This window comes from Nasonia vitripennis, assembly GCF_009193385.2.
Source record: "Nasonia vitripennis strain AsymCx chromosome 3 unlocalized genomic scaffold, Nvit_psr_1.1 chr3_random0004, whole genome shotgun sequence".
NCBI classification, from domain to species: Eukaryota; Metazoa; Arthropoda; class Insecta; order Hymenoptera; family Pteromalidae; genus Nasonia; species Nasonia vitripennis.
The window spans coordinates 3,153,201-3,177,420 of NW_022279623.1; the positions used below are offsets into that span (position 1 = coordinate 3,153,201).

General features: G+C 36.3%; 2 protein-coding genes across 4 annotated transcripts; one reads left to right on the forward strand and one right to left on the reverse strand.

Moving 5' to 3' along the window:
* Positions 1–23,239, reverse strand: LOC100118663 (guanylate cyclase soluble subunit beta-1). Of its 3 annotated transcripts, XM_001602526.6 has the most exons (14): positions 23,054–23,239; positions 22,684–22,757; positions 17,558–17,658; positions 17,278–17,396; positions 15,950–16,105; positions 15,568–15,721; positions 15,161–15,315; positions 14,047–14,175; positions 13,740–13,822; positions 9,848–10,018; positions 8,266–8,503; positions 7,629–7,769; positions 6,583–6,740; positions 506–1,797 (listed from the first exon to the last, which is right to left on the reverse strand). In XM_001602526.6, exons 1-14 carry the CDS (start codon positions 23,054–23,056, stop codon positions 1,671–1,673), a joined length of 1,809 nt encoding a protein of 602 aa, XP_001602576.2. In that variant the 5' UTR covers positions 23,057–23,239; the 3' UTR covers positions 506–1,670. The 3 variants fall into 3 exon arrangements, with proteins under 3 accessions (XP_031781668.1, XP_001602576.2, XP_031781669.1); XM_031925808.2 differs by lacking the exon at positions 17,278–17,396 and having other exon boundaries at positions 1–1,797; positions 23,054–23,234; XM_031925809.2 differs by lacking the exons at positions 17,278–17,396; positions 17,558–17,658.
* LOC100678008 lies at positions 2,262–4,328 on the forward strand. The gene is made up of 3 exons (XM_003426703.5): positions 2,262–2,513; positions 3,087–3,477; positions 3,629–4,328. Exons 1-3 carry the CDS (start codon positions 2,384–2,386, stop codon positions 4,125–4,127), a joined length of 1,020 nt encoding a protein of 339 aa, XP_003426751.1. The 5' UTR covers positions 2,262–2,383; the 3' UTR covers positions 4,128–4,328.
* Positions 23,240–24,220: the final 981 nt, after the last annotated feature.

The following is a 24,220-nucleotide window of genomic DNA, read 5'->3' on the forward strand; positions in this document are numbered from 1 at the left end:
AGAGTGGTAAATATACTTTATATTTGATTGCCACTTTGTGTACATATGCTTGGATTAGGTAAAATAAATCCTAAAGCGCAAGCAGATCCACCTGCTTTACAAGTCGAACTGGTACCGTCTTATTTTTTTATAAAGAATATAACGTTACATACGATAAATTTCCGTCATCGAAAATCAATTATTTCGTGTAATAAATGTAAATGTAGGTACGTATACCTATCAATTGTCATATGAAGTGACAATGGCATGGCTACCACAAATTTTTGGTGTAAAATAACAATTTTATATCATTTTCATCAGTAAAACTCATAAAATTAGAATTTTGTTTAACAGAATAATTTCAAGCTTGAAAAACGTAAGTTAATCGTTTGTTAACACGCCCGATAGTTTTACAATGCTCCTGTGGAATCAACTCTCTATTAATTCATTTTTTAGTACTTAACAAGTAAATAATCTTCACCCAAAAAGAACACTCAGGGTATGCTAGTATAATCTTAAAACCAACAACTGTATAACTAATTTTTTTTATCTATAAAATGTATACAGATGTAGATTATAATTGTATGCCCCTTTGCAGTTTAGCGAGTGTTAGATATTAATATCCTTATAAATTTCGTTTAAAGGTTCAGAGTAATGCATTTTAAAATATAAATATATGTATATTATAGGAAAAATAAAAAAATCAGGACGACCAGTATATCAGTCCGAAGTATTTGCAATGTTGAATGGTCCATCTGATTTTCCAGCTTCAGAACACTTAGCTTAATATCGTATCTGATAACGTTCAACTTTGAGTTTAATTAATAATTTCACAGCTATAAAGCTTTATTTTTGAATTAATTATATCTAAATTCATACTTATTGAAAAAAGGTTTCTTTATAAAATAAGTAAGGCATTCTCTAATAATTGTTAAAATTTTGATGAATTACATTAAAGTTGGTTCTTTAATCATTCGCGTTTACACGGAAGAAAACATATTTTAATGTATGTTTTGGAATAATAACATTAAAAACGCTTTTTCATTTAATTCCAATTTGTAACAATATACTTATATGTTTGAAGAAATTTGTAAAAATTTCATTGTGTGATGATTTTTGATCAGTATTTGATTTATTTGTAAAGTGAAAGATAGTTATTTAAATCGATTCATTTAAAATATTATTATATAAGTAGATTTAAGTAACCACTAGCATTTTTCTTAAAAATTTAAATTTAAAAAATTTTTTTTAATAAAACTTTCTTTAATAATTTTATAATCAATATTTTCAAGTAAATATAGCCAACAAATTACAAGCGCCAACGTTTCTATATTTATGCAATTTACATAACATTATGCCATTAACGTCATGGTTTTTAATATAAGTATCTACAAATTTCACTAATGTTTTTGAAATAAATAAAATAAAATATATAACATTGCATTCTTTTAACGTAAATATCCAACAACAATGCATCGAATTTATCTTTTGTTGAACCCGACTGTGTTTACCACGTTTTTTTATCTGATCTTTTTTTTCTACTTTTTTTGTAAAGATCACCTTCTTTTTATTTATTGCTAAAATATGAAGAAAGGTGTTCTTGCGCGATTATGTTGGTATATTTGTATGTAACCACGAGGAGAAGCTGAGTGAGAGTGCTCTTTAGATGTTAGAATACTACATATATCTAATTACGGCAACTCCCGCTCCCTGGAGAGAAACCAGACGTTCATCGGTTCGGATTTGCCTTTCATTGATACTAACCCTCTGTACTCCAATAAAAACTGTGGATCTTGATTTTCTGGCATGCATAGATATCTGTAAAATAAAATAAATGTAATAACTTGATATGTATTTAATGAAAGAAGAATTATTTATATATTAATCAACTATTTACTATGAAATTTAATTTCAATTATCTGATATAAATAATGACACATGATACAGTAAAATTTGCATTGTTATTTGAATAATACTCAAGTGAAAAAGTGAGATGCATCACCATGTGATAATATCAAGAGATATAATATCAATATAATGTTTCTTGATAAGCTAATTTATGAAACTTTAGATATCTGCAGCTTTTCTGAAAGTCTAAAGAGTATATGAAAATATTTATATAAAGAATTGTAGCAATGACTGATGCCTTGACCTGATCCAATGTCAATGCCTACACTACGAATAGTTCGTAGGCGAAGTTTCGCCGTGAAAAAGGGTGAGGTAAGGAAACCACACAAGTATATTCTCAAAGCGGATAATCTAATTACTGATGCCGTCGCACATCGCCGGACGTTTGTTCCTGGCACACGTTTGTGCTTACTCTTACACAAACCGTCTAGCTATCAACGGATAAATTTGTTTGTTTGTCAATTTCTTATCTTACAAAATTCATAAGTTCAATATCATGGAAGTGTTAATTGACTGCTATTTTGATCGATTGTTCGATGGAATGGATAGAAGTAGTCTTGCATCTCGACACAAAAGACGACAACTTGTGAAATTCTTTTCAGATGTCATAAAAAGTTGCGCAGAAGGTAAAATTGATTAGATAATTTGTCTTCCATGCACATGATTCGGGCTTTCATATAATTTTAAACATTTCAGTGTAATATTATTGTTGAGTAACATTTATTAAATTAATTTCCGGTAGAGAATACCCGAAAGAACTAATTTTAAACGGAATCAGACCGACTAATTATTAAACAACTCACTATCACGCTGCCAGGCAATGCCTCACAGATTGTTCTTAGATTACCATCACTTTTGTATTCATTTTCAAATGCGAATCGCATATGAATTTATGAACTAAATCTACTCCTTTCACTGTAGTTATCCGAATGTAACAATTATTTTTATGTAAAAGATTCCATTCACCGTGCTTTTGCGAGCTTTTGATTTAAAACCTAATTTCGTCCGCAATGTATTTGTCCACCCCGGAATAAGCAAATAGCCTCTACTCTATCAATTAATAAACGTCTATAAACCCTTCTCATCGCTCACTATATCTTTGAGACCCCTAATCCATTTACTTCCCATTCGGTCCATCGTACTTGGCACAAACCACTTTGTCCAATGCAATAACAATGCGCTCTTCCGTTAAATTCCAGCGGAGAATCTCGAGAAAGCGGATGTCTGTGAGCGTATAGTAAGGGCAGCACTGCGCTACCACAGCATTTCAATGGCCGAGAACGGCTCGGTCTGTATGCTCGGCAAATTCCATAATGTCCTTTACGTGGCTGCAAAGCTCTGTTACGACTGGCAGATCAACAACAACGAGCTCGTCGCTAAGATACTCGATGATATGTTCTACTGCGAGAAAACGTTCGAGAGAATTTTCGTGGGTGCGATTTTTGGAACGAGAGTCACGCACTTTTTGTCCGGCTGGAAAAGTGACTTTGACGACAGAGAAGAGAACATGCTGGCGTTGGTTTACTTTTTGGATCACGCGGTGGCTGGTCGTCTGGAGTACGACTGCCAGAGGCTGTCGTCGAGAAGAAGGTTGGTAAATAAATTTTGAAGTGGTTCGTGTCTTTCAGTTCCTTGCATTCGTATACTTTATTTTTCATTATTCAAAGCTTTAATCTTGAAAATAGTATCCTCTTTTAAAAACCATTAGTATAGCTCCAAAAGTTCTCGAACTTGTTCGCAGATTTATCGACGTACCGATGGAATCGTACGGTCAAGTTTTACCTCTGCGTGTGGCCGTGCAGAATGGTTCTCCCGACATTTTGCAAATAATGCTGCGCTACGGAGCCTCCACAGAAAATGACAAATTGGCTCCGGCTCCCATTGAGATTCTGCTCTCGCGTCTGAACGAGTACGACGAAGACGTCAACTGTCCTCAGCATTTGCTCACCTGTCTCAAGCTCTTGCTGCGAACGATTCCGAGCGTGTACATAAAAGTGCCAAGCCACGTAGCCGAGACCTGTGGCATTCAGAGAGTCTCTGTTTACGAGCAATATCCGAATCTCACCGATAAAAATCTCTTGCCACCCGAAAGGTCAGGAATTCGTCCACCTGAACTCAGGCACTTGTGCAGATGTCGGATACGACAGTGTTTATTCGAAAACTGGGCATTGCCACACGGTATAAGACAACTGCAGATACCAAAGACGCTTCAGGACTATCTTGATTTATTGGCTGATTGATCCGTTGCGATGTTTAAGATCTTGTAAAATTCTTCTGGCTCTGTGATTTGAAAATCTGTTTGAAGACTGAATATATGCCAGTATTTTTGCATTTTCATACTTATTCAATTTGTAAACAGATTAGTATTATAAAACCGTCGTCAACATCATCACCGTGTATTTCGAAATTACTGAATTAAATACAAGTTCAATTTTTGTACACTTTTGATTGTTTCATTTCGACATACAACAATACGTTTTCAAATAATAAGGATGTGCTAATGAAATGTATAAGGTACTTCAAAATTTATATTGAAAGATAAATTCTTGAAGAAGCAAGAAATAATAAATAAATTATAATATCAATTATTTGTTCCAATAAAATTGACAGAGCAACCTACGGGATAATCTATACAGACCTTGGTATAAATCTGGGTGTACTTTCTAGTTATGCATCTAGAATATTTTCACATTCTCTCTCTCTCTCTCTCTCTCTCTCTCTCTCTCTCTCTCTCTCTTTCTCTTTGTACGTCAGTAATATCCTCGAAACTTATTTTCAGTATTTTAGGACGTTATTGTCGAATTTCATCTTTTAGCGGCTGAGATAGTGCGCACTCAAGCGCACAGCGCAATCTTCCTCTAAGGACACCTGTACAATATCTGGTTACAGCCTCTAGGCATCCAAATAATGTTTCAGTTAAGCTTGCCCAAATACAAAAGGCCGGAAAGACACTTTATCGCAGCATTTTTGACGATAAATTTTCTTTCAATAAAAAACGTAAAAACTCCCATCGTATAGATGTATTTTTACAATCAATATTTTCTTTCTATACAGCCCGTAGATATATCAGGATTCATTTTTCTCGCCCGTTCGAAAACATCTAGTTAGCTTCTTTCAGCCGTCATTCTATTGACATTTTCCCCAACAATAAAAATGATAAAATGCAACGCTGCAGCGCTCTTCAATGCATCCACCGCGTATATTTTCCACGAAAAATTAGCCATTCAGTAGAAGTCTGCACTTTAACGTACTAATGTAATCCACTAATAGATTCTGCCCTTTCTGTCATCTGTAATCCTCTCAAACTGCTGTAACTTAACGAGTTCTGCTACCAACAGCGAAAGGAAACTCAGGCACGAGGCCGCGGGCGCCGTAAACCTCGGAACTTCGCAATGAAATTCGAACGATGCGCCGTTACGCTCAAAAGTACCAGCTCGTCTGAGCTTCCCTCCTGCCTTCGGGGATACGCTAGGCGAGCCATTGATTCGCGCATGAATTACTTCATAGGATTTCCAGCGAGGCAATCCTTGCTGATCAGGAGGCCGTGGACATTTCCTGAGACGCGAGGACGTCCCGCGACGAAACTGTGTAGCGAGTGGGAATGATAAGGTTGAAGGGTCACGTTGCTGTCGCGAATTTTTATAGGCGGGAAATTGAATTCGCCGTAAAACCTACGCTATCGAGTTTTCGGGAAATTAGCTCTTGATTTGCTGGAGACCGTGAATCGTGATTTTATAACTTGATTAACGAGTTTTTAAGCTTCAACCCGGGCTCGATTACTTGAATGTATGGTCTACACTTTTTAGAGAAGAACCAGTGCAATATATAGAAGAGATAAATCTCCACGACTTAACCAAATTATGAAAATTTTCGTGTCCATATTAGCTATCAGGTATGCGAGTATATAATTAGAAATTTAAATGTACCCTTGTCAGAAAAGTGAAAGAAATAAAGCTGTCAATGAATAAAGCAAAAGCATTTTTTTAAATATGGTCAACAAATATAGGGCCAAAGCTTATTGGGAAAACTGAAACCATTTTTTTAATATTGTTTTCTATTGAAGCAAAAAAAATTGCAATATAGGACTATTAAAAAGCTGTCTTCTATCATACTATACTATTTTACTTTATATCGCAACACATAAAGCAAACGTTGCGTGAATAATTTATACTCGAATCAAAATAAGTTCTCGGTTCCCTGAAATATATATCCTTTTTCCACTCGAATACCTTGCGAAATGTGAATTCTCTGCTGGAAAACGAGGATAGCATCAAACGAATTTCAGTTGAATGGAGACTAGGCTAGGTGATGTGGCAGCCTTGCAGAGAGACGCATCGCGATAAAATTGATTATTGAATTTTCTTATTCGCGAGCTTTTCAACTTCGGGGTCCAAACACATCGTTATAATACTCTAGTTGTATTCCGGTGATTCGAGTTTCAATGCTATCGCTCACAATGGCGCCCAGTCAACTCATTACTGGACTCCGTTGAAATTATGATTCACTGTTGGGAAGCATTGTGAAGTACGTAAACACGATGTATTAATTATCGATTTTAAACGGTTAAAATGTATTTTCAGAAAAGGATTGTTTTGCACAAAATATAATGTCTATCGTAAAAATGAAAATCCCCTAAGTGGACAAATAATGAAAATATTTTGAGAAAAAAATAAAATGGAATTTATTATTAGTTACCTATAAGCATCTTCAGATACGTTGATTTTGCCCGGTTCTCCTGTAGTTTCCGTTCGACTGGTGAGATTGACGGTGTTGCCAAACAAACAGTAGCGGGGCATGCGATGGCCAATTACACCTGTGACCACTTCGCCGCTGTGTATCCCGATGGTAATTTTCTGCAAATCAGTTGTAATGAATATCCGCTCAAATATCCTCAACGATTACGTCTACCTTTGAGCATTCTCTTACACAAATATGCACCGTGCAAATATCGTTCATGCCGTTTAAAAATGAAATTCCGATCTTGTACCTCTCAGAAAATTAAATATTAGAAATAATTGTGTCATTGATGCCGAATGAAACCTTTAGTATTTTATATCTTTATCACATTTTTCAAATTATTAATAATTAAACTTTGAATTTCGTAACATTTTACCCCAGCACCAATTGATTGGTATACGTAACAAGGTCTGCATTTTATATATGTATGCAAGATCTTCGATTTCCGGTAAACGAGGTTCACGTTTGCAGCTGTAGGTGTAACTAGATGAAGGGGGAGAGGGTCGAGAATCGAAAATAAATTGCAGCGATTGACCCATTTTACTTGAATTGGAAAAAGGAAGAAAAAATCATTTCTAGTTTAAACTTGAATTGCCACCCGAAAGATTTGATTAAGCAATTACGTTTCAATTGGTTGCAGTAATTTTTATTACTGCGAGAATGAAAGCAATTTAGCCTCGATATTCTTTTATCCGCTTAATCATATTTTTATGATTTGAGAATGAAAGCAATTTAGCCTCGATATTCTTTTATCCGCTTAATCATATTTTTAAGATTTGAGAATGAAAGCAATTTAGCCTCGATATTCTTTTATCCGCTTAATCATATTTTGTTAGAAAACATAAAGACAATTTTACAACCATCTGTTCCTTCTCTGAAAATGATGCTTTTTATACTTTTTATATCTTGCATAATTCAAAACTAAGGTTACACGTGAATCTCATCAATGTAAATTTTTCAGCTTATTATCAACAACCAAGTAGCATACTAAACGAGCTTCTTACCACAGGTTCTCCGTCTATCTTCACCTCCTCGGCAGCTAGATCCATCATATCCAGAGCGAGGCGGGCTATACATCGGGCGTGACTCCTACAGGGTTCTGGTAATCCGCTCACAGCCATGTACTTGTCACCGACGGTCTCCACCTGTGCGCGATTGTTAAGACATTGCTACAGTCGGCTGTATAATAATGCTAACGCACGTGCATCGGAGTAGCGCGTCGGGAATATTAGGCGGTCTATACATTTTCGCTAAGTCTCGTCGATGCAATACGTGCTCAAAATTAATGCTCTCCTCGGGGATTAATAAAGGAGACGTATAGTTGCTGATGCTTCGCGAACTCAAGTATGCCGTAAAAAAGAATACAAAAATTTGAGCAAAGAGTTACGAGCGTTTACGATGCATGTAATCGAATTCGTTTGAGTTTTTTGATTAACCTGTAAGACGTGTAGGACTATTGTTTTTATAGAACTTTATTTAATTGGTTCTATACAAACTAAATTAAAGGTTTAAAAAATTCGTATCGTCAATATTTTTCGTGTATACCAACCTGAGTACAGGTAACAACGTTTACCTAGTTTGGATTACATCATTTGTAAATTATTTGCGGTAAATAAAATTGCAAATTGAAACTGTTCGTACCTTGTAAACGTTGGGGTTTTTCATAGGATCAGTCAGAACGTCGAAAGCGATGTAGAGCTCATTGAGCATGTTGACGATTTTCATGGCTCCACTTGAGTCTGTATGCGCGGCGCAGTAAGCACTGAAGCCGACGATGCCAGAAAATAAGAGCGTGACACAGTCGTATTTCTTGGCTGGCACGGGTCGCGAGTGCCTGAGCTCATTTGCCACGGATATCGGCAGAACGGAGTACAATAACCTGTCCAACAGTAAAGAAAGTGATCGTCGGTCAAATATATACAGTGAGCTCGGTTTAAAACGGCTGGGCACTTGAGGTCTCATAGCTTTGGTTTTATTTGAAATTTTATTTATTGCTTCGCTTGAGTCACCTAAATCATGAATGACTTATAGAGAAAGAGTTTTTATTGATGTAGAAGATGATACGTATTCTATAGTTCCTTTTTAAATAATTGTAGGAAAACATTTTTCACCTACCATAATAATCCATAAGAAAATATGAAAAAGGTTTCAGTTTCAAAAAGTATAATTTCTATTTCAGCACAATAAAAATGAGTCGACGTTAAAGTGAGTTAATTAGTGGAAAAAATAGAGAAAAAAGTCTGCTTAGTTGGTCACGAGACTTTCACTTCTGAACGTCGAGCATTATGTTCGCGGTTCTACAACAAAGAATATACTAATGACCGAGATAAGCTCATTTTGTTCTACGTAAATCAGGATTATAATACAATGACTTTTTTACTCGGCAATTAGTTTGCACACAGTGATTTTTTTCGCCAATATAAAATTAATAATAGAACGATTTGCATGCAAAAATATACCCAGGACTTTCAGTTATCCAGAAACAATACCAAATTCGACACAATGTTCCGTTAAAGAAATGAGCGACGCTTAATCTCGCGAAAAAAATTTGAAACACGGAACATTGCAGCGAGTACGGGAGTATTATAGCAAGCACCGTTGCACACAGACAAAAATATTGAAAGAACGCATGCAAGTCTGTTTCCTACACTAGCTTCGAAACATAGAGGAAATAAAGAGGAGAGGCATGAAAACAAATAGCCCTCACCGCTCGAGGTAGGTACGTACGAAAGATAAATACGCACTATAGCTACGAGGGGACTCGTAAGCTCTGCTCTAATGCTTGTGTACAAATTACTCTTGACAAACGGATTTAACTTGCTCAATGAGAGCACAGTACTTTAGCTTTTTTCGCTGGATACAAACGCATTAAACGATTACTCAGCGAATATTGATCCGAATTCGCTTTTTTCCTGCTTGCTTGGAAGAGGAAGCGACAGTGAAAGTTCAATTGCATTTCTGTAAAGCCGTTAATTTTCTGATCTCCGATAATATTCGAATATAGAACAACCGTTACAAGCTTCGAGCGCACTTTTGATTTGTGAAATTTAATCCACATAAATTCCGCGTGTTATGCAAATTGAAACACAACTTTAGCAAAGCGAAGTTTAATGAAACTATTTGTTTCATTGAAAGCGGAGATTTCATCTTCAAAGGATCGCGGTTGCTTTTGCATATTCCCGAGTGTACGCTATGTTATACGCAGCATCAAACACGTATATACCTGTCGGTCTTCTGCTTCTCTCCGTCGAGTTCGCGGTAAGTCTGTTGCAGCTTGTCTGTGAGTAGCTCGAGGTTTCTCGTCAGCTTGTAGTCGGCCTCGAATTGTTCGGACATGAGGACCAGGTCACGCGTTGCATCGTGAAGCGGCACGTCGCTAAGGTACAGGCCTCTCCTATAAAGTGATAAAGAACTGGAGAGTGAATGGCACAGATAGATCTTGTACGAATGCAAACGTCTGCTCGTTTTTTCCAAATTTGATGATCGCTAATTGTTGTCGACTCATCAACTGTTTCTGTTGTACGACTTGTTTCATTTGCGCGTATGAAAAAAAAAATACAACCCAATGTATTCTTTTAGCTTTAATGTTTCCTTTCAAGTGTATCAGAACTTAATTCGCTCGAGCGCTTCGTTCAGAGTGCAGTAGCTACAAAAATAAAAAGCTCCGACGAGCTTTCGGCTCTAATGCAATTAGCTGCAGGGTATTTCCTTTGAGTGTTCCGCTAAATATTATCTCATAATACCTTCGCGCTTTATAAACTTCTTACAGTATCGTCTTTTGTGAATTCAAGCCTCGATTAACTAATTACGCAGTAGTGTTAGCGTGGTCCACGTTAATCTCCTGTAATGTCCGCTCCACGTTAATCTTTCCTATAATATATCTGAATCCCTATGTAAAGGCTTAACCGCGCTTCGAGCAGTACAATGAAGTTTATAAAAAGCCATTACATAATCCGCAGACTGTAAGCACATATAGTGCACATACATCACGTATCGGTATAATACACCTGCTGCGGTTAACCGTACATAACCCGCAGATAACCACGTCCGAATAGCGGGCGAATATCACACGACGAACGCAGGACGCTAAGTGCCAGGGCTAATATTAAGTTAATGAGCGAACGGCATTACTCCGTCCCTTCTCTTCTCATCTTCCTTCTCCAGCTATCGCGTTACAAATGCAAGTGATCGTGGCCAGCAAGCTCCATAATGGGGCCGATCCAATTAGGCGTAAATTTGTTTACAGACGCCCCCGCGCACTAGCTGCTGGTCTCTCTCTCTCTCTCTCTCTCTCTCTCTCTCTCTCTCTTTCTCTCTCTCTCTCTCTCTCCTCCCCTTCTCGCGGCGTTGGCTAGTAGTGTGCGGTCTCGGTTTTCCCGGGCGTGCGCGCGCAGAGGCCTTGAGGTCGCAGAGAGTACAGAGTCCCCGGAAGCATCACAGACGCCGCGCGACACGCCAGCGGAAATTATCGCCCGGCGATAACAATTATGGAAGCCTGCTGCTGCACTCGCTTGAGAGAGGATCTACCTGATGGCGTGCGTATACGCATAGAGGCGTCGAGCCGCAGAACAGAGGGATATACAGAGAAAGTTGGACCTACCAGCGAAGAGCGGGAGGGAGAGCCAAAGCTCTGGTGGGATTTTTACCGTCCTCTGGGATCTCGGTGCGATATGAAGGAAAATTGCGTTTTGTTGAGCTGGCTTACGCGTAAGGGTAGGTCGGGTGCTTTGAGCTCTTCAGCCGCTGCGGGGGAGAAATTACCTCGTCCGAAGCAGATTTTGCCGAGGAGTTGAGGGGTTTGATGCAAAAGAGATTAGACCTATTTTTGGTTGCGTGTTTTCTTTCGCCTATTTTCTCAGTTACCTTGACGGGTGCTTTTCTAGGTGCGCTTTTTAGCATTAGCAATGGTTTTAATTCTAGAGAATACTTTTGTTCGGCTATTTTTCGGTATTATATAGAAGATGTGTCGGTATAAATGTCAGATGTGCCTTGTCCCAGTAAATTCAAAAATTTTGCGCCAGTCCAATTGGACTAAGCCTTCCCCTACTACTTGAACTATCCAATTTACCAGTCTCTGGCTAGTCACAGTAGGTGTCGCATAGACGCTTTCCTGTTTCCCTTATTACTCTAAAGTGCTAAAATTATTTCAAAAAGTTTGAAAAACACAGATAATCCGTCTTTAACCATACTGTCATCGTTTATTTCGAGCCTACATTATTAAATTTTTGTCACGATATATTTATTACCAAAGTAAATTAAGAAAACATGCAGGGCTTAAATTTATGGGATACTAAACCTATGTAATTTTTTGTCTCAAAAGTTAAATACGTTATAAAGTTAACTCTTGTACGTAATTTGATTTTACTGGAAAACAGTTCCCTCTAGAATGTTTTAAATTGAAGACCTAATCCAGGATTTTTTTATATCTACAGACTAAAAGAAGTTTCAGAGAAAGTCAGAGGGTGTGAATTTAGTATATGCGGGCAGTATTTCATTATTTTAAAAAGTTGTATTAAAAGCTTGAAGATAAAATTTTTAGTTATACATATTGAAAATGATATGGGTGTATAGTTAGTTCGACCAATAAATAATCCGATCTCCGAATTTGATAAGTAAATATCTCTAATGACACCAATAAATTCAATATAAAAATTTTCTGCATGATGGGACTATCTAAGTTGAGTTTGATTGGGAAAATCCTAACATATCGCCGTGGCGCGTGATGTGCGTTAAGCAGTCTAAATCGATCGGACTTTTGCCTCCTCCAAGATCAATTGTTTGTACGGCTATGAAATCTTCATTCATCGGTTTGGATGAATTTGATATTCTCATGTAATACAATTATTTATGTGACATAATAATAATAATAATATATTGTAACTCATTTTTGCAATACGATGTCATTAATATAGTGCAACTTATTAGTCTTACAGATATTTATTGACATTACAAGAGAATCGTTGCAACGCGTAAAAATTGTAAAGGTCGACCGTCGATCGACTCTACGGATATAACCTTACACCCCTTACACCAATAACCCAGATCATTCAGAAGCGAAAAATAAATCCATCGATCTCACGCAGGTAAAAAACCAGGTAAAATACTCGTCACAAAGTATCTGGTAAAAAAAATCCAGCACATCCCCTATCTGCATAAAAACTCGATCTCATATCAAATTTACATTTTACTGATAAATTGTGAGCTACGTCTTCAAATTTTTCTATTAAAAATACTTTTCATCATAAGAGATCATCAATTTTCAGTGCAGTGGTGAACGTAATCGCACGACGCGCATGTATACTCAGGCGTCGATGCTTCCCCCATTACCGTCACGTCGTGCATGTCGGATCCATCAAACGTCTCGCGCAGATGATCATCACTTTCTGAGTAAAAAAGATCTTACGAATATTTTCTTCACACCTTTTCTGTCGTTCGCTTTTAGTTTGCTATTCCTACTCTTTTTCTTTAATAATGGCGCAATTAACGGTTGTTCTCGTGTAACGGACGATAACGAGCCTCGGCTCTCGCAAGAGAAGACCATTGTCTAATAGCTTATAATCCAATGTCTATGTGTAGCCGAGACTGGAATAACGTAGATGATACGTGATCTAGACGTATAATGAGGGCGAGTTTACTAAATGCAGTGATATTCGTACTTTTACATATAAACAAAACAATAACAAATATTTTCATCATCAGTCTTCATATACAAAATTTAAATTAAATTTCTGTGTAAATCGATAATACTTCAATTTTACAAAGCAAACATTTTATCCGACACGCAAATGGCTCAACGTTTGTCGCAGAATTATTACACTGCTAAACTGAAATCGATAAAAACATATCTTGTACATGTAGTCAATGCATTCGCGGAAAATCGAAGCTTCAATTTGCACATCGGAAGCCATCAGTGCGAACATCTGAATACACGCTGAGCGAATCCGTTCTGAAATTTTGCCGATATTCCGACTGATTGACCAAACTTGCATCTTAATGCATTCGTACATTTTCATACAATGCGTCTACGTTTGCAAAAACAAGCTGTATGAAAACAGTATTCTTATGCCGATATTGGAACCTAATGTCTTATACATATACGCTTTTACAAAACTTACCTCGTCAGGTCATCGAGGTTCATCACGCTTGGATAGCAGAGGAAGATCACAGAATCAGACTCGCGTACGTACAGCATTTGACCCTGTTTTTTACGAATTAGAGGGGAAAAATGTCGTTTGTACTGATAAAACCTTGGTGTATAAGATAGGCACTCAAAATTTAGAATAAAAATATGTTGATTGTTGTTTTGTCAAACATCTACTTTTTAATTTGGCTGTTAATCTTTTATCGTTATATGTTGTATATGTTTGCATTAAAATACTCGAATTACTTTGTTCGATAAGATCTCGTTGATAGTAAATTTACCTTTAAACGTAAGTAGGAATATTCTTCGGAAGCGTCGACTTGCATAACCCCTTTCTTTGTTCGAAGTACATAGACGGTATTGATGTGCGAAAGAATGTTTTCGAATGTCAGCTCAAGATGGGGTCTAACCTTTAGAACAAAAATAAAAGGAATGTTTGACAAAAACTTATGAAATAAAAGCGTTTGAGAAGTAAAGACTAATGTAAAAATACGAAAGTATAATTAGTTATTTATTGTTAATGTTGACGAAAATTTCCGGCGTATCATATAAGCATCTATAAATAGTGCGCTAAGCGACGATTAGATGACGAATAGCTATATAAGGACTCACACGCTAGAAGCCTCAAAAGCAATACAAATCACGCAGGTCACACATCATGCTGCTCCTCAGACTCTCACGACTCATCTAACCATAACCACTAGTTGACCCGTCACATCATCAGTCCCTTTGCAACACTTGACATCCTCTAAGGAGTTTGCTGTCACCCTAATGTGCTTTACTGTATATAGAATATGTCAAAAGGAAAATTTTGGGAATAATATTTGATTTTAGGATGAGTGGAAAAGGATGATGAATGATATTCTGATTTAGAATGTAAAATGTAAAGTTACGAATCTAGTCAAAATGTTACATTGAGTGCGCATAAATGATTCTTGGAAATACTAATTTCTCCGATAACAATAAGAAAATCGAGTATTTTGCTATCTCTGCAAAGTTAAGATAAATTTAAGCTTTAAATTTTAAAACGATACAGATGGTGTATTAGCAGACTTTACGAAACATCTAGAGATATTGACTACGGATAATCCGGTTATGGATAGCTTACGATTCTCGGAAACGGGGAAAGAAGTGACACTTTAAAGAAGGTGCTCGTTTTTTTCTCGATAACCGGTGGTTTTTCCTTCTTCTCAAGCTTTTTACTGATCCAACAAGAGGAAGAAGCGAAAGTGATTTCAACCTCGGCGTAATCTTTATTGATGCAATAAGGATGCTTCCATGATAGAATCTCAAGAGGCTTATCGCACACTTACTTTGCTTTACAAAATTTGTATGCGAGAGCGAAATTAAGCAAGTCAAAAGATTGTATCGAATAAAAATGTTATATATACTCACTGTTAGAAGTATGTCGTTCAGTTTGCAATTTCCTTTGCAGACTTGAGGTATAACTCGGGTGATGGTACATCCGGTTTGCACTATTGTCAGGTCCCGATTGAACATTAAATGAAATGGAAACACGCGGCAAAATGTGGTTGGACTGACTTTCGGCTCTGTAATCATACCATAAAACAAAAGTACTTTTATCCTTTCTAGAACTTTTGATTCTTTTGTATAACAATGTAGTGTCTTTTAGAAACAAAGCATTTCATTTTTAAGTATAGTCTCCGAATGGGATATAAAATTCCACTTTCATGTGTCCTATTTAAAAAGTTGATAAAACTTTTATAGAAGAACGTTTCTTTTTATTGATTTCTCTTCTGCTAAAAATAGTATGCGTTTTAAGAGAAGGAAATAAAACTTACCGACGGAAAGACATTCAAGGTCGGCTATCATTGGTTTGGGAACGATTCCAGGACCGGATTGTTCGGTGATCAGAAATTGTACGTGGTCACATTCATTTTTCGTTTTTAAAATTTGCATATCGACGTCAGTGCTGTGAAGTTTTTTCGCTACAGTCTGTTGAAAGAGTAAAAAGTTCCCATTTTAAGATTAAGCACGTGCGTACGGCGAGCCAAAAACGTTTGAATTATCCTTGAATTAATCTAATTTATTAAAAAAAATCATACTGTTATTTCTATATCTTATTTACTGAATTTTCTCGAAGGTCAAGATAATAGAATGAAAATAGAGTATTATCAATGTATCAATATTTTTCCCAATACCAAGTATTTTTTAAGTATATACCTTAACTATTCCAATAACAATGTGTTCTAGGCCAGGCCGATCTGAATAATAATGAAGAACAAGGGCTCCGTCTTCAGGCCTTTCCGTACACCTAAACGACGGTGCTCGCATTCCAGGGTATAATGTGCCCAAATGGTCATGGAGGGCATCTAAGTTCTACACAAATTAACAAAAAGACATCTTTCTTATTTGTATAACATGAGTAAATTTGTGACCTTGACATATAAAAAGCTTGACTTTTGATAAAGATAAAATAAATTTCTAAAGATTACTCAGATTTTTTATTCGCATATGTACGTAACTTGCTTAGACTATCAAGATTTATGTACAAATATCAATATTTAAAGGAACATGAAAGCATTCAAACATGTTATAACGAAAATAAGCTAATGCAGATTGTGTGTTTGCATCCAAGTTCTGACAAAAGCCGCCACAGAGAAAGTGATTATCGTGACGTTTTCCTCCCAAAGGAGATAACACCACAGCGTTGCGCATAAGTCTCACCGCAGAAACCGACTCGCGCGCTTATGCGCGTCCACAAACTCATACGTCCATGTCACACAAGTTCAAGCCGAAAATGTAATATACGCTTCCTGAACGAATTATGCCTTTGCCGCATATGTATATTTGCTCATAAATTTGCTCCCAGGATTTTCCGCGCAATTATGCGCGTTCAGCAACCTGCTTTCTTACGTCTCTATCCGTCTTGCATATTATATTCCCGAAATTCGCGTATTAAAATATTTAAATTTCAACAACCGCACATCTTTAATATTTTGAAAAAAACTTGGTCCGTATAAAATCGAATACAAAATAAATTGGAAACGAATCGCATTTATTACTAGTTTAAACATTTTCACGAAGATCCACTAACTATTCATGCAAGAATTTAATAAAGGAATAAATCCTTTCTAGAAAACAATTTTATACTAATGTCTTTAATTAAGAATTTTATCATGATTCTTAGAGTAAGAAGCATGTCACGTTAATTTAATAGCATCTCTGTAGAATATTAACTTTTATTAAAACGTATTAAACGTCTCGAATATAGTTCAGATTAGTTTAAATATTGTTAACGATATAGAATCACGCGCTTATGGTTTACTTATACGAATAAAGCCTAATCTACAAATTGCTCGGCCTCAGTCTGTTTACTAAGATTCTATTTCCACGCTGTATTTGCAATTTTGCTTAATCCTTCTGAGGAGAAAATTTAATTTAACGTTTAAGGAAAAGATAATCCTATTTATCTTTGAAAATTATGTTAATCCAGCAAGATCTGCTCGCTATATCTTCACGATAAATTAAATAATAAGATAGGATCGCACCTGCAAGAAATCCCTGGGCGTGGCTCCGAGGACTTGGAGGATCTTATCATAGCCCGAATCCTGGCAAAATTCAAAAAACATCCGACCGAACAACTCGAGAATCTCGTTTGCCGGTATATCTAAAGTATGAAAGAAAGCATAGACGTATTTAGTTTAATTTCTAAGTCTTTTTTTATATCTGAACTCGTTCATATGACAGAAAAGTGATTTCTCTCACTTCTAAGCTTTCAATATTTACGCGAGAAAAAAAAACGTTAAACATTTTAATCAATACACATACTGAGTCGATTGACTGCAGCGGCAATGATGTTGTAAGTAACTTCGTCGTCGTAGATTTGACGTACGAGAAACTGACCCTCCATATTGACAGCCGCATCTTTTCTGTAAAAATTGTAATTTCTCTAATTATTAACAATGTGTTACTACTGTATGAAATGCGTACGTTTACAGTAATATCAAGTCGTATGAATCTTTCAATACTTTATATATTTTTAAAATAATTAGAATATCTCTTCTTGTAATATGCCTTAATTTTAATTTTCGAAATACTCCTCTCTCGCTATTACGCAAGTAATTTTCGTTTTATATAAAAAAAAAACTGATTGAAGCACGGACATCATTTAAACAAAAAATGTATACTTTCGATGTTTAGAATGATAAAAATATCAAGATTCTTTAAAACATTAATATATATCTATGAGTATATTCAATCAAGATCCATTAAGGTTATACCCACTACTTTATGTACACTAACTAAAGATCGTAAAAATAATTCGTGTTTATGGGTCTATCAAAGTTTTCTTAGACTTTTAATTTGTTCCGGAATCATTAAATGTTCTATCCAAGCCGTGCAAGAGACGTTTAATTGGTTCCAGAATCATTATGTGCAAGTAAAAAATATAACGCCAAGGATTTTTTTTAACCTGGCCTTTTATACTAGTATTTTTTTACTCAAAGTATAGTTTACTTAGTTTATGCTTTAGAAAATAGTTAGTAAACCAGCACTGTGTAAAGTGCTATTTCAGAAATACGAAATTTGACGACAGGTACAGTATATCGATATCTTTAGCGCAAATTTTGTTGCTAGCAGTATTTGATTTATATTTTTTAGCAATGTCTCTCGATCGGACCGAGGGAGCATGTTTAAGGTACATTTTAAGCCCGGATAGAGTAAAGAAGACGGTCCGGATCTTTCAAGAAGCCGTGGCAAGTGACTGAAAACACTTATATATAGTGAAATGTCATAAATTTTGGTCAATGATTTTACAAGGTGTATACATTTTTTTTTCGATAAAAATGGTGTATATTTTATAGATTTTCAATAGAATTTTTTTTTTTCAAATTACATCAAATCAAAAATTTTTTGGTAAGAAGAATATCTTTTTGTTTTTTTTGCAGGATTTAACCCAGGCTTGACCCCTTAATTGGTATTAATAAAAACTAATGAGTATGAATCCAAACGATTTATCAATCACAAGGGACTCTTTGAATAGAAATTAAGTCTTGGAAAAAGAAGAAAATAATGGTTTATGGAGTTTCTTGGACAAGAATTAATTGAGCAAAAGGAAGAAGTATGAGATGATCAGGCTTTTCTCTGACGGAAATAGTTAGCTTACTGTTTGAAACTCGATAAAGTTCATATCAATGGACCGTATGCTGCAGGCATTTGCTTTGTTATACACAGGACGGGTGGTCCACTTCGCGCCCGATCGCTTTTATTATGAGTAGAGAATACGGGCTAACAATGGAGAACTCGTCATTTTCAGCCGAAGTGCTTTGCGAGAGACGATTCGTTTTTTACTCTTCTTTTCATTATTATTTTTTTTTGTTTCAATGCCTCTTTCTCTATTATAAATTTTTGATCATTCGACGTTTGTGAAAATAATTCAATATCGAGTATTCGCTGACTGCATAATTATTTCAGTTGATGCTGGATCATTACTTTTTATCGTATTTTCTTATCGATCTTTAATTCTCTAAGTGTATTATAAAGCTAAGGAGTTTGTTTTTCTTGAAGATGGAGAGACATAATGAGAGTAAGATTCGATCAAAATTCATGAAAGTGCATAAAGAAATAATTTGGGCATACAGAAGCAAACTTTCGATACTGGTACAACAAGGTGCAAACATTTTTTTCATAAATGCTTGGCAAATTTTAATCATTGAGATCGACTTTCAGTGTTAGCGTCTTAAAACATCATGATACGATATTTACGCTGTATTGAAGTAAGCAATTAGGAGAATAAACGAATCAACGCGGTAATCCTAGTAAACCGCTTATAATTCGTGTGAACCTAGCTGTAACGAATATTTAACAGCCTATAACAAATAGTTATACTTCTATTTTGAAACGTAATGGTTTAATATTTACAGGTATTGAAAGACACAATTTCATTAATGTCATTGTATACAAATTTAGCGTTTTGCATGATTGCAATTAATTGTGTTACGATCACAAGAATTAGTAAATGTTGAAATCTACGTTCATTTAAATATTCATTTATTTTTAAAATCAATATATATTATAGATATATAGATAAATAAAATGGGAATTAATGATTAAATTTTAAATATTTGCTATAGCTTGATAAATTATTGGCATAATTAAAATGAGCAAAGAATCTTCGAATTTATTTTTATTCTATTCTTACGACTACCCTATTTATTCTACGATTACCAAATAATATGACCGAGTTTAAGGAGACATAGCATGCACGATTTTTATGTCTTCTAACTTCTGTTCGCGAACGTTTCAGTTTCATCTGGAGCAGCTTTCAACTTTAGTCCGAAAGTTATATATGAAAATGCAAAATTCAAATTGCATTGAAGGCACAATCTTAATGTGTTCAACTTTATCTTTTAAATTCAACTGCATTCTGAATTAATTTTTAGCACTCGTAATTTATTCTGAATCATACTAAACTTTCCAACGTGTTCCTTATTATTTTTTTTTTTTTTTTACGTGGCATTTGGAACTCGAAAGTTCATCGCCTCATCTACGCAAGCCTTCCACGCTGCCCTATCTTGTGTCAACCCCACCCAAGATGCACCTCTCTGATCGACACCCACCCGTCCTATTTCTACTAGATCCGCTTTTACGTAGTCCTCCCATCTACGTCTAGGTCTACCTAGAGGTCGCGTTACCATCGGCCTGCCCTTCATGACACGCGCTGCCGTACGGTCGTCTCCCATTCTCGCTACGTGCCCTGCCCATCCCAATCTGCGCGATTTTATTATTCTGTTAATATTTGGTGACGCGTACAGATTGTGTAACTCATCATTGTGTAGTCTCCTCCATTCCCCGGTTTCCTCATCTTTCTGCGGCCCGTATATTTTTCGCAAGACTTTATTTTCAAATACCCTAAAACGGTTGTCCGCCTGCTTAGTGAGGGCCCACGTTTCGCACCCGTACAGAACCACCGGCAGTATTATTGTCCTGTATATTCTTATTTTAACGTTTTTAGACAACAGCCTCGACTTAAGTAAATTACTCACGGCGTAGAAGCAAGCATTACCCGAATGGAGTCTCTTATTTATTTCGACATTAATCTCGTTTCTATCATTTATGGTCGTACCCAGATACCTGAATTCGCTAACCTTTTCAAAAGTAAAATTCCCAACTCTGAGACCTTCCTCCCCTCTGCAGATGCCTAGCTTATCCACAATCATGTACTTTGTTTTTGATTCACTCACTTCTAATCCTGTATACTCCACCGCTTTTATGAGGATTTCCGCGTTTCTTGCTACCGTTTCCCTACAATCCCCCAGTATATCCAAATCATCTGGCTAACCTGCATTTTTCTAACGGCATACTCTAACGTTAAGTTGAACAGCACCGTAGAGAGCCTATCCCCTTGTTTTAAACCATCGCGTATCATGAAGGGTTCTGATACATTACCGCCTACTCGGACCTTTCCCGTGCTTCCGTTCAGACATATTTGAATTAAGGTGTTCCTTATTACATAAATAAATTTTAAGTAAACAAATTTTCTGATTTTAATAGACTTTAATAACAATGAGCTTATACTACAACACTTCTCAAATTTAATAATTAATTATCTATCAATAAAACTAACTTTCTATACTTCAAGTTTTTCTTCGTTGTCCGTAAAGTTAATATGCAGATGAGGGGTTGTCTTGTTGGTATACTTAGGCATAAACCGACTTTCGGACATAGTTTTGATGCTACATAGATTATGTAGTAGCAAATGGAAATTCACTAGACAAATGGGTAGACAAGCTTTGAAAAAAATCAAGGAAGAAGTATGCACGAGGCAAAAAGAGCGCCTCAGGCACATTACTTGCAGAATTTTCTGAATGAATGCTTTTTTCTCTCGAAACACCTCGCAGACATGTTTAATTCTTCTTTAGTTTTTTTTTCTTTATTCGTTTCTTATTACTTATAAATCTTATTAAACTAGTTTGTTAGCTAGAAACTTCAGCAAACAAATCGCTCTCAGAAATCCTTTTACGATTCATGGTTTTCACACCCCTTTTAGTCGCTCTTTAATAATTATTTGATTTGTAAGTAAATATATTCGTGTATGACTTCCGATAGAACACAGAGTTTTGACAATCATTTAAAATATTATGCAAAAAGTGAAAAATAAACAAAATAAAATTGTAAGTATTTTTAGTCGAACTATGCAAAGTCTCCATTCAAAGATTATAGAACCAAGCTAAACTTAACTTCAACCAATCATCTTATATTCATACGCTAATAAGAAGAGGATTTGATAGGCCCGGAAATCTATTAAAAGTCTACTTTCCATGTAATGGCTCAAAAGTTAACTTTAGTTTCGAAAATGGCAAACTCCAACCTAGCTTATTTGACTTTTAAATTATTAGCATACTCATTTATAAAATCTGCTATCATTATCAATATTTATTTACGTAAATATTTCATTCGTACACGGACTTGATAAGGCAACCACTTTCCGGGCGCAATTAAAGTTAACATATTTTGCTAAATAATTCGTTCATGTGAATATTAATAGGTTGAATAAAAAAAAACACCGTAAACTGCTGGCATCATCACAAGATCAACAGAAAATCGTAATTACAAATTTATAGATATTCCGTATGTGAAATAATTGAACAATATAGATGACATTCATTACAAAAATATACTAGGAATTTGGTTCATTGTTTCGTCGCAAATGTATCATGCAACAGTAGATAATAACAGATAAACAAGTATACTAGCAGTTTTTTCATCAAGTCAAGTTTCGAGTCACTGTGACGTAAACCACGTGCGTAGAAAGTGATCTCATTGAGGAATGCACGTGGTTATCCACTGAGTGCAAGTCGTTGCACCCCGCAACCCCCTAACTACCGGTGCGGTTATCGCACAAACACAGTCGATTTAGAAGCACGAACATCCGCAAGTATACATATACCACTTACTTTATAGCTTCCCATGTTTCGTTGTCAAACGTCTTCACCACCAGCAGCTCCAGGGCATAATTCACGAAACCGTACTGCACAGGAAAACATCATCAAGTCATTAAAGATATCGCAATATGAAAGCCATTAAACATAAATAACCATGCACGTAAGTCATAGTATAATACAACTGAATGTTGGTAAACAAAGCCGTAAACGCCGACGAAAACAAATCCGAGTGAATGTGATTTAACGAAGTCACGTGATCGTCATAAAGGTCGAGCCCTAGCGTTCACCGTATGCACTCGCAGCGCTTCAATCTCTCGCGAAACCCAGTTCATCTGCTTGCCTTGCAACGAGCGCCGTTAGCACTGAATAAGTTACAACTTACCATGGTTCCTGCTCGGTATCCACTGACTTGTTCTTCTCTCGGATCACCTCGACCACGTCTTAGGCCAACTAACCTCCCATTGTATTGGGCATTTACGAAAAGAAGCAGAGAGAGGCGGCGGTGGCAGCAGCGGCGGTGTTTACCTCATGCACACGAGACGCGAACTGCACAGACGACGAGCTCGTGGGATACGGCGATAAGTATCGATTTTCCGCGCAGGGCTCGGGCCGACCAGCTGCGCCCCCTACAGCTACGGCTTCCAAGACTCGGAGTGAAGCTACTCCGCTGCGAGGGCGAAAGCGCGAAAGAGACTGCGAGGGATAGAGAGGGAGAGTCGGGCACGACCGGCGACGGCGTCGAGTCAGCTCTCTTCACGCAAAGAGCAAGACCACTCGGGTATCAAGAAAGAGAGAGAACCCGAGAGTCGGTCGCGCTCACGGTCATTGTTTCTTTTTTTTTGTCAGGTGCATGATCGGCCTTTATTCCGATCTCAGGCTATAAGCGCTTCCAATGTCAAGTACTGCAAATTTTCTAGACTTTTTTCGGATAAAAAAGGAAATGAAATAGTTGCTCATCCTGGTCACTATTACTATTAATTAAATGGTACCGTTTCAGACATTAGCTACAGTCGACTCATATTATTCGTGAGAAAAGTATCAAATAGTACAACAACGAACTTTCACGAAAAAAACTAGATTTTTGATCACTTGATTCTAAATTTATTTTTGGAAACTTTCGTTTTAGATGACAGTCATTATTCAAGTCTTCGCCGACCAGACTACAATATGTTTCCGAAATTTCAGTGTGTCATGTACATCTGTCCGAGAGTTATGTTGCACAATTGAACGCAAAATTTGGTACATGAATTCTCAGGAAATCTTTTTTTCTGCAGAAGAACTAGAGGATAATTCTATACGAAAATTTACATCACTATAGAGCTTAATCTCTTAGCCCTTGGTCTGCTTTTATTATGCTGATTACTACTATCGAAAACATTTTTTAAAAGTTTCATGCATATAGGATGACAGTAGTTATACTACTCGTGCGAAAAGGAAAATGTGGGGAATCATCTTTGTATTGATTACAGCTTTTCGTTTGAAGTAAAGTGCGACTTAAAAACTCGTATAATAGGAAAAATTACACGTAACGAACACTATCAAAAAAGGT

Coding starts and splice junctions, on each gene's coding strand:
- LOC100678008 (XM_003426703.5), top strand. CDS start 2,384: ATGGAAGTGTTAATTGACTGCTATTTTGATCGATTGTTCGATGGAATG. Junction 2,514..3,086: donor CATAAAAAGTTGCGCAGAAG/GTAAAATTGATT, acceptor GTTAAATTCCAG/CGGAGAATCTCGAGAAAGCG. Junction 3,478..3,628: donor AGGCTGTCGTCGAGAAGAAG/GTTGGTAAATAA, acceptor ACTTGTTCGCAG/ATTTATCGACGTACCGATGG.
- LOC100118663 (XM_001602526.6), bottom strand. Junction 16,106..17,277: donor CGCCCAGGGATTTCTTGCAG/GTGCGATCCTAT, acceptor TAATTTGTGTAG/AACTTAGATGCCCTCCATGA. Junction 15,316..15,567: donor CCTTGAATGTCTTTCCGTCG/GTAAGTTTTATT, acceptor GTATGATTACAG/AGCCGAAAGTCAGTCCAACC.